Raw genomic sequence first — 10,786 nt, 5'->3', positions numbered from 1 at the left:
CTTCCTTTCTTCCTTTCAAGATTTATTTATTAGCTGGACAGTGGTGGCATACGCCTTTGGTGTAGGAGGTTCTTCTGTATTTGTGTTGCTTTCATTGGTTGAATAAAGAAACTGCCTTGGCCTTTTCATAGGGCGGAGCTTAGATAGGTGGGGAAGACAGAACAGAATGCTGGGAAGAAGGACAGACAGGCAGACGCCATGGTTCTCCTGCACAAGACAGACGCTGGTTAGAATCTTTCCCAGTAAGCTATGACCTTTCGTGAACACAGATTAATAGAAATGGGTTAGATCAAGATGTGAGAGTTGGCCAAGAAGAGGCTAGATATAATGGGCCAGGCAGTAATTTTAATTAATAAAATTTCTTTGTGGTTAAGCTAGCTGAACTGGGCAGGATGGAACAAAGGGCCCCGCGCTCCTCTCAACATGCCTTTAATCCCAGCACTCGGGAGGCAAAGGCAGGTGGATCTTTGTGAGTTTGAGGCCAGCCTGGTCTACAGAGCGAGTTCTAGGGCAAATAATTTACTAAATGAACAATCTCCAGCCAGTTTTCCTTTACTCTGAGGATATAAATGCTGATATTTTATTGCTCACAAACCTCTGGTGAGTTTTTGTTTGTTTGTTTAATTCTTTAATCAGTTTAATTTCTCTTTTAATCCCAGTAGGGCATGCTCTTGATAAGCATAAATTTTGACATCTGAAAATGTGAGACCTTCTATATCTTTATCAAGATTTGTGTGTGTGGTGGGGAGAAGAGGCTACTTTAGTTCTCTTGCGTTTCCATGTTAATTAATATTAGGACCATCATTTTAGTTTTAAAAACAGGATTTTTTTTTTAATGAATCTGTAGTTCTTTTTTACAGAAATGTATTATTGGGTTGGGGGTGACGGGATGGGAAGCTGGCATAGCATATTTGTGGAGCTCAGAGGACAATGCTGTGGATTAAGTTTCTCTTTTTGCCTTTATGTAGGTTCCAGGAATTGAACTCAGATTGTCAGGCTTGCTTAGGAAGAGCCTTTGTGTGCTGAGCCACCTCACTGACCCTTCTGTTTGACTTCTAGTTCTTGTTCTCTTTCTGTTGTAACCTTTGTTATAGTTGTCCTGCTCCTTGGTTTGGATTTTGTCTTTTTGTTACTTTTTAGGATAGAAAGGCAGTTAGATTATTGACATGGGGTCTAAGTATTTACAACCACCAATTCCCTTATAAGAGTTGTTTAGTAATCTGTGACTCCTACTGTATTGTGCTTTCAGTTTTATTTATTTCAAGTTATATTTTAGTTATCTTATAATTTTTTCTTGTATCCATTGGTTGTTTAGGAGGCTTGATTCCATGTATTTTTCCTAAATTTTGTCTTGTTATTTATTTTTAATTTTTATTTCACTGGGAGTGAACACCCTTTATATAATTTCATCCTTTTTAAAATTCTTGAGGTTGTTTATATTTATGGCCCACTATATCATCATCGTAGAGAATGTTCTGTGTGCACTTAAGATGAGTGTGCTCTGCTAGTTTTGCTAGAGTCTTCCAACAATCCAGTTTTTTTCTTTTGGAGCAGGGTTTTATCTTTTATCCTTATCTGCCCTTGAACTAATAATTCTTGTGCCTCACCCTCTCGGGTGCTGAGGTCACAGGTGTGCCACTACTCCAGTTTCTTTTCAGTTCTTTGCTGTATTTGTTTTCAGGCTTGTGAAGTGTCTGTGTTTATAGTTATTACTAATCATGTAGTATCTATGTTTATAGCTGTTACATCATCATGTGATGTTTGTATTTGCAATTATTACATTATCTCTTAACAAATTGATCTGGTTTTCATTGTAAAACTCATCAAAATTTTGTTGTCTGCATTTTATTTTTTATTTTTCACATTTTAGTAGTTCTTTCCTATTAATATAAGCTTCTTTGTGGATTTATTCCTAACAATGGGCAGTGTGATCAGGACCTAGGTGACCTTCTGGTAGTGAGCATTGGGTAAAGTATAAATCTTTTCAGTTTGAACCTCTTAAATATTATTATGTTGAAGTTTTATCTAAATTTAAAAAAATTTTTGGATGTCATTTTTATTTGAATTACCATATACAGCTGCTGTCCCATGAAAATCTTACATGTTTTACTTAGGAAACACCTCTCAGTATGCACATGTAACATTTGCAGTCATTCAGCATGAGTCCTCAGAGTCATCTTACTTAGAGCCAACTTGTAGCAAAGTTCTGTTTTATTTGGTAGGTACTGATAGGTATCTGGGGCTGTATCTTAGCAGCTTGAAATAAAGAACCAAGCTCATAATGGGCAGATACAAAATCTCCTTGAGAGTACCTCAGAAACTCAGTGGTCACCAAATGGACGGGAGCACCCGGGAGGTAGGCCTCAACTGGTAACTGCTCGTGGGCTGCATTTGGCTGGAACCACACAGAGGCCTCCAGAAATTACTTTACTGTTAAGTCTAAACAGGTTCCTGGGAACTGGAGAAGACCCCCTTTCTGCCCTCTTTCCCTTGGTTGAACGTGCAGATGACTGATAAAGAGCACCAATAGCATGAGGTTTTATTATCTTCTCATTTTTTTTTCATTAGTCTTAGAAAAGGAAAGATGTAAGACTATAATAATAGCTCCAGATCTGTTTGGATATCCTGGAGTAACACGAAAGTGTAGGTGAGAAAGTCTTTGGCATTGCATTTCGTTTGAGTAGTTGGATACTGTCTTTTTCTGTACTTAAGGTTTTTTTTTATAAACTTATTATAAAAATTTTGCAAATAAAAACCATCACACAGTCTGGTGGTGGTGGCAATGCATATCTTTAATCCTAATAATCAAGAGGCAGAGGCAGGTGTGTATGTTTGAGGCCAACCTAATCTACAAAGTGAGTTCCGGACAGCCAGAGAAACTCTGTCTTGAAAATCCAACCCCCGCCCCCCCCCCCCCAGTACTCTTCTCAATGAACTTCTTCATATTTAGAATAGCTATTCTGAGTCTGTGGAGCTTCACACCAGATTTTACACATTCATCTTTGGATATGTTTTTATCCACTTATTTCTCCCTACCAAATCCCAAATATCTATGATAGAATTAGAACTAGAAAAACATTTAGCTTTTTAAAAAAAAATACCTTCTCATAACTTGTGTCCATCACTTACATTCACTTCTTTACCCACCAATATTTATTTTTTCTTGTTGTCTTTTCTATATGTTATACTGTACCCACATGTACACTTGTTTACATGTTTTTGTTTAGATTCTGCATCCGGGAGAAAATGCATTTTTTTCCCTTTTTGAGATTGTGTGACTTAGAGTAATATAATACATTCTAAGTCCATCCATTTCCTATAATTTTTTAATTACATTTTTCTTTAGAGTTGAATAGTATTTGTGTGAGTGTATGCATGTGTTTAATATTCATTATTTATTTCTCAGTGAACAATTAGGTTGATTCCAATTCTTTGCTATACTGAATAAAGCAGCAATAAATAAACATTGATGTGCAATATCTCTATAGCAAGGTATGGCATTTGCTGGCTAATATGCCCAGGAGTGAAACAGCTGGGTCTTCTGGCAGTTGTGGCTTTTTCTCTGCTTTTGGGGAGTATTCGGGGAAGTCAAATTTATTTTCTAGTTGCTGGTACAGTACTTACAATATTGTGTTTTTTTGGGTAGTAGGCATCATGGGAGGATAATCTTGCTGTGTTGTCTGGGCTGGCCTTGAACTTGGCAGTCTCTTTGCATAAGCCTCCCTTGTTCTAGAATCATAGGCACACTACCAAGTTTGATTGAATATTGTGTTTTTAACAGATGTTCTCATGAGAAAAGTTTTGATTGCTAAATAACCAAATTATGTATGAATGGGCTTTGGGATTCCAGTTTTATTTGTGAACCTAGCTTGAAGTGCTTACTCCATTTGATAAACTGCCTAAATTAATATGAATACTATTGACATTTTAAATTGTTATTCATTATTGCTAGAAATACTTAAATCTAGTGATTGGCAATTTTAACGATCTGTAGAAAAAATAGAATACTTGTTTAGATTTTTTTTCCAGAGATAGTGGTGTGGGGGCACAGGGCTTTGTGTAGGTAGTAGTCGCTGAGTTTCTACCAGTGCTGAGTTTTATGTTTAGATAGAGGGCAGTGTGGTGATAATTGGTGTGTGTTATTTGATTGTCACACTCAATGGCATTATTTGTTAATGAGAGAGTAAATTGTGTATTAGTGGATTTGCTACTTTATAGTCAACCTTTATTACTATAACAGTATTTATAAATATCATATTCCATAGGTCTTACTGGTACCTTCTCTTAGATAAAATTGAGAACTAATAATGGGATTCAATCTTTTTAGATGTCACAGAGGCACTTTGAAGAAATATGCTTATAATCTTTGCCTCAGGCTTCCATAGTCCTCTCTCTGTCCAGATGAGCACAGTGTTTGACAACGTGGATGTTTTCTTGGTAACTTGAGTACTCTTAAAGAGCGAAAAATCAAGCCAGGATTCATCACTGCATTGTCGGCATATCTTTAAATAACAATATGACATGTTCATTTTTCTGCCTCGTCTTACAGCTTCTGACTAAAATCGTGTGTTATGTTTTCTGTCTAGATCTGAAATTGTAGCTAAATTTCATGTTCCTGTTCATAGTGAAAAGCTTGGATAAAAGCTGAAGTAGATTTGCTTTTCTATTTGAACCAACTGAATTATTTTCATAAAATTTCACATCGAAAATTGGAGAAAATAATACTTCAAGGATAACCCCCACCTTGTTACTACCAAAAAAATAATTTGTGAACCTCTTAAAACAGAAAATCACAGTAAAGTTAGGGCTTTAGAGATGGCTCAGGGGTTAAGAGTGCTTGTTGCTCTTATAGAGGACCTGGATTCAGTCCACAACAGCCATGACATGGCTTACCACACACTGTAACTCCAGTTCCAGAGGATACATCACTCTCTTCTGGCTTCTGTCTTAGATATACATGTAGGTGTACCACATGTATGCAGCAAGTACATACAGGCAAAATGACCATATGTATACAAATATTTTTAAAAGACTATAGTAAAAAAAGTTCAATGAAGTGAAAGGCTTTTCTTTTGTGTGAGATGTGTTTATAAAGATACAGTAAAGCATGCAGTAACCAAATTTCCCTTGCTTTTCCCTGTAGGTTCTTGATTATTTCAGACCACTTTCTGAAAAGCCCGGAGTTGGTGGAAGCCATGTATTCCAAACTCAGCGATCAGGAAAGGTAACCCCAAGCCTGGGTGGTTTTGATTCTTTAGCATTTCATATAGTGTCCTGTAGTCTGGACTGAAAGCTGTGTGTTTTCTCATTGGCAAAGGCCTCCAAGTACATGTGTCTGTGCAGTGCTGGTTTTACATTGCTTGCTTAACATCACAGCACAGCCACCACAGGCAGTGATTTTTAGGGTTATTGAATTCAGTTTGATGCCATTAACTTAATAAAATACTGCATGTTTTGAAGAAATATAAACAAAACTTTTAAGGACAAAATTTTATAATAATAGTTTATTCAAGTACACATTATAGTTGTATGTTTAGGATGTGCTTACTTGTTCATATAACTAGTTTGATTATTTTGAATATATATTGTTGGCTTACCATTTTCTGGTAATTAATTCACATAAAATAGTGTGCCTTTATTTTAGAGAGGAAGAACATTTACAAGGCCTATTCACATTGACCTAGTAGGTAGTAGAGGGTAATCCAAGTAGTATGCTTCCTGCCACTGAAGTCAGGACGGTAAAATGATACTCTGTGTATGCATGAAGCCTTCAAACACCATAGCACAGAGGACAGGGACATGCAGGTCATGTCTCTTTAAAGAAGAGAGCAAGCTGGTTTTATAGATGTGGTGCTGTGTGTCTCTGACATTGATGGCATCCAGAGAATGGTTTAGACATCATGATCAGTTATTGCCTGCTAGCTCCAGAAATGAATGATGAGTGTCTACCAGACTCCTGAGAGAAGTCTTCACACTGGCTTAGGCTGTACTGGAGGTATGTCTGGTGATTTGTCTCTTGAGTGGCAGTATGGCCCCAGCCACATTGTTAGCTATAGTAAGTTTTGTTTTTCAAAACAGAGCAATCAGAAGTATTCTGGCCCAGAATTTGTACTTGTGTTTTTCATGCCCTCAGAATTGTACATGTGAACATGGATATAATTTATCTGTACTAACACATGTTTTCAATATATATAACCATGTAGTATTAAAATATGGCCTAAATGTAGGAAGTTGTACTACTTTCTACAAATGAAAGAATTACAAACATTTTTATCACCAATTAGGGCTAAAAGCAAATTTTTGTTACTTGAATCATTTCAGTAAGTGAATTCTGACTGCCTGTGGTAGTTTTTGTATCTGTTTGGGGAACAGTAAAATACTTGGTTTTGGTTGAAATAAAAAAGATGCTTATGAGAGAACAGTGTGAGAGAGCACTGGGCAGAAAGGACAGGATTGGACTTTGTTTTAGCAACAAAAATTTTTGTCTCAACCAATACATTTTTACTATATATTTTATAGTCCTAGGGATCAAACCTAGAGTCTCATGTGTGATTTGGCAAATGCTCTGCCACTTAGTTACATCATATAGCCCAACCAACAAATATTTCTTACATCCTAATGAGTACACTAGAAAATTAACCTGCCTGTGGGGATTATGCCTCATTGGTGAGCGTGAGATAAAGTATGAACTGCTCTGATGATGTCGCTGCGAATCCGAGAGAAGCAATTATTAGTTGGAATCCCTCTGTACTCACAGTGCTGTGGAATCTGGATTCTCAGGCTAACTTGGGAGTGAGCCCTTTATGGTGATTGACTCCAGCCATTGAAGGGCGGCTGTGTCTATTGTTGGTTTTGCCTATGCTGATATGGAGAGGTCCATGTTGGGGAGAAGCAGCTGTGAGGGTCTTGGGTTCTCGGTGAAGTGGAAGCTTGGTACCCTTTGCCTCTTTCTGGGGAAGATAGAGTATATTCTTTAGAAGTTTTCTTTGGCAGGTCAGTAGGACTAAAATAAGAGTTTTTCTCAGCAGGTTTATGTGACGAGTAAATTTTTCTCCTGTACATGGAGAATCCTTAGGAGAATGAAGGAGACAATGTGTTATTCAGAATGTTCCCAGATTCCGTGAGTCAGATAAGGAACCACACGTGAGAGTACCAGAGGGACATAGAAGAATCTTTTGAGGTGTCGGACTGTGTCTCCAGCCCCTCTGCGTTAGAATATCAGACTGTCCACATTTTAAAATATGTTTGTAGATCAGTTAATAAAACAAGCACTGTGCTAAGTATCTGCTGGTGGCTCCTGGGGCATGATGGTGAACTGTGAGCACACTCCTTGCCTAGTGGAGTGGTACAGCCAATAACTGTGCTTATGTGAAAGTCCTCACTTCATCTGCACTTTCTTGTCATTGTTATGGGTTTCACTCCTTTACCTAGGGGCTGACAGTCCATTGGGAGCAGATTATTTTGTGAGGGAATTTTTAGTACACATGTAATCAGTTTGTTTGGTATGATTCAGTATAATGAGAGCCAATATTATGCACTTTCTGGTCCCTGTTCTTGCTGAGCCCGTGTAATTGTTAGGTAGAAAAGGCTGCTCTTTAGAGGTAGTGCGCACAGTGCGCAGGTTCTAATGTATGTATGTAGCACAGGAACAAAGGCCAGGTGCTATTTGGTTGGCTCACTTATTTAACCTTTTTAGAGCCCTGTTTCATCTATGCAAAGGGATAGTAATAGTCACTTGATGGAATTATGATAATTACCTAAATAGATGATATATTAAGGTCTCAGTGTTTGCGTAGTTAGTAGTCAGTAAATGTGGGGGGAATGCGCCTTTGTTACGATGTTGCCTAAGCTGGTCTCAGATTGCATTGGCCTCTCAAAACCTGGCATTAGAGACTAAGATTGCAAAGCATGTGCCCCTATGCTCAGCTATGAATTTCCGTTTCTGCTTATGGCTTCTATGGTTAGTACTGTGCTGCAACTATAGCTCCCTCTCCTTTGGAGGCTGTGGCTTTTCTCCTAATTGTGTCTCTGGAAAGCAGTGGTTAGACAAACACTGAGAATACAAAGACAAATGCCTGATGAAGGTAAGGTTTGTTCTGGCTCACAGTTTTAGAGGTTTGAGCCTGTAGTTTAGCTTCTGGGCCACTGTGAGGCTTGGGAGCATGTTGAGTAAAGTGGCTCACTTCCTGATGGGCCTTCAAAGGCATGCCTTCACTGATCTACTTCCTCCAGCCAGGCCCATCTCCTAAAATAACATTACTGTCTAGGGATCAAGACTATGTGGTAGAATGGTGTTTGTATAAGTGTGTGAGAACATGCCTGTGCACTCGTGCATATGTGTGCACTTTGGGGTGTCTTACTCTATTACTTTCCAGCTTCTTTCTATTCATCCATCCATCCATCCATCCGTCCGTCCGTCCGTCCGTCCATCCATCCATCCATCTGTCGGGTCTTTCACTGAACATGAAGTTTATGATTTTTGGCTATTCAGCAGGCTCCCAAGATCTGCTTATCTCTGCTTCTCCCATCCCCCACCTTGTGCTATGGGCATACAAGGCCATCGCTAGGTTTTATGTGGGTGTTAGGAATTAAAGCTCAGCTTCTCTTGCTTTCATAGCAAATGCTCGTATACACATTAAATTGTTTCCCCAGTCCTGTTTTGAGGTGTCATTGTGTGAATTGTGTGGGGTTTTTTCTTTTCTTTTCTTTTCTTTTCTTTTCTTTTCTTTTCTTTTCTTTTCTCTTTTTAGCCAATAGAATATCTTTATTAGCTGGAGCTGGTCAGTGACAACACCGGGTGTTTGGGATCCCATTGTAGCCCCAAGCCTTTCTTAGGGTGAGCTTTTAAGCACAAAAGCTATGTCCTAAGTTGATACACATCAGTTAACAAGAACAATTAGCCAGAAGTGGAACTGCAGAAGCCAAAAACCAAGGTTAGTACGTTTTTTTAGATGCTCCCAGAACTATGGAAATCGATGCTTTCATTTTGGCACGCAATACTGTCTTTGTGCTGAGTTTTATGGCTTGAATGGTACTTCCATCATGGAGTCAGTTGTGCTAAGGTCTGGGGGCCTCTTACAATTGAAGTGTAATATGGAAGCCTTTTTATCTTTTTTAATACATTGTCTCTGAGGACTTACCTAGGTGGAACCTTGAACTTCTAGGGCTCCTTCTGCCCTGTCAGTCTTCAAAATGCTGGGATAACAGCCACTATCCCCAGCATGTCCTGTCTCAAATAATTTTTTTTTTAATTTATTAGATTTAAAAAAATATATCAATCCAAGTCCCCACTCCCTCCCCTCCTCCCACTCCTCCTCCTCCCACTCCCTCCACACATCCTCCCACCCCACCCCCATCCAATCCTCAGAGAGGGCAAGGCACATTGCTTTGTGGAAGGTCCAAGGCCCTTCCCACCATATCCAGGCTGAGCAAAGTATACATCCAAAGAGAACAGGATTCCAAAAAGCCAGCACATGCAGTAGGGATAAATCCTGTGCCACTGCCAGTGGCCCCTCAGTCTGCCCCAGTCATACAACTGTCAACCACACTCAGAGGGACTAGTTTGGTCTTATGCTTGTTCCTTCCCAGTGCAGCTGGAGTTGGTGAGCTGAATCTCTTTGCTCATATTCTTACTCCTCCCACTCTTCAACTGGACTTTGGGAGCTCAGTCCAGAGCTCTGCTGCAGTTCTCTGCCTCTCTTTCCATCAGTTACTGGATAAAGGTTCCTTTACGTCCCCTCAGTATTAGAGCAAGCTGTCTGTGGGGATATTACATATTCAGCTGTGACTTGAGCATTGTGTTTTCCAGGTTAGGGATCTGAGTGAGACTCTTGTAATGCTTATTGAGGTTATACTCCAGCCGTGATTCTGCTTAACTTATTAAGGTGCAGAGGAGGTTTGTCAGCAGCATTTTTTGCCTCTACTTGGTTAGCGTGCTGTTCTGGGTAATACCATTTTCAGCCTTTGTAGCATATAATATTCAACAGATCACACTTTTGGAGAAGTTCAAATCTAAATTGAAAACTTGGTAGAGATGCTAGTCTTTGAATTTAAATTTCAGATATTTTATTTCTTGCTCTAGAATGCTCATAAAACACTCTTTCCCCCTCTTACCTTCATTCTTGGTCCTCATTAAAAACTTTTCAGGGTTGCATATATGTGACTTTAACAACCATAGTTTGTCCTGTGTCACTTTAAATATAACTAAATAGGTACTTTTTTGCTATAGAAAATTTCACTAAGTCTTTTGCATTTTCATTATTTAAAACAGCAACAACAGAAATCATAATTTTGAGAGAGAGTATGTACCTGTTTGGTCACAAGTGAATTAAAAATGGTCATGTCAATCAGGTGATGGTGGAGCATGCCTTTAATCCCAGCACTCAGAAGGCAGGGGCAGGTGAATCTCTGTGAGTTCGAGGCCAGCCTGGTCTACAAGAGCTAGTTCCAGGACAGGCTCCAAAGCTACAGAGAAACCTTGTCAAAACAAAACAAAACAAAACAAAACAAAACATGCCAAAACAAACAAAAAAAGAAATGGTCATGTCAGATAGTGACTTAGACAAAATCATTTACACATATGTGCACACATGCATGTGTATGTATGATGTTTGTATATGGGAGAGTGGGTGCTTGCTGAATTACAGATATTTGATATTTTATACTCACATCTTTAATGTAAAATTATTATAAAGATTAAATGTGATAATGTGTATAATGCATAGATTGGTGTTAGCTACTTCACTTTGCTACTATTATTATTATTATTATTATTTTTTTTTTTTTT

The 10,786-nt window shown here is 38.6% G+C and overlaps 1 protein-coding gene across 1 annotated transcript in view; it reads left to right on the top strand.

The window, feature by feature from the left end:
• The window catches only part of Atxn10 (ataxin 10), a 150,403-nt gene that overhangs the window by 41,528 nt on the left and 98,089 nt on the right, over positions 1–10,786 (top strand). The window contains exon 6 of the mRNA XM_005354399.2: positions 5,144–5,224. Coding sequence (XP_005354456.1) covers positions 5,144–5,224 — 81 coding nt within the window. The remainder of the gene's footprint in view (positions 1–5,143; positions 5,225–10,786) is intronic.

Source organism: Microtus ochrogaster, chromosome 15, assembly GCF_000317375.1.
Source record: "Microtus ochrogaster isolate Prairie Vole_2 chromosome 15, MicOch1.0, whole genome shotgun sequence".
Classification (NCBI taxonomy): Eukaryota; Metazoa; Chordata; class Mammalia; order Rodentia; family Cricetidae; genus Microtus; species Microtus ochrogaster.
The sequence above is the reverse complement of the archived record's forward strand: the minus strand, read 5'-3'. Positions and strand labels throughout refer to the sequence as shown.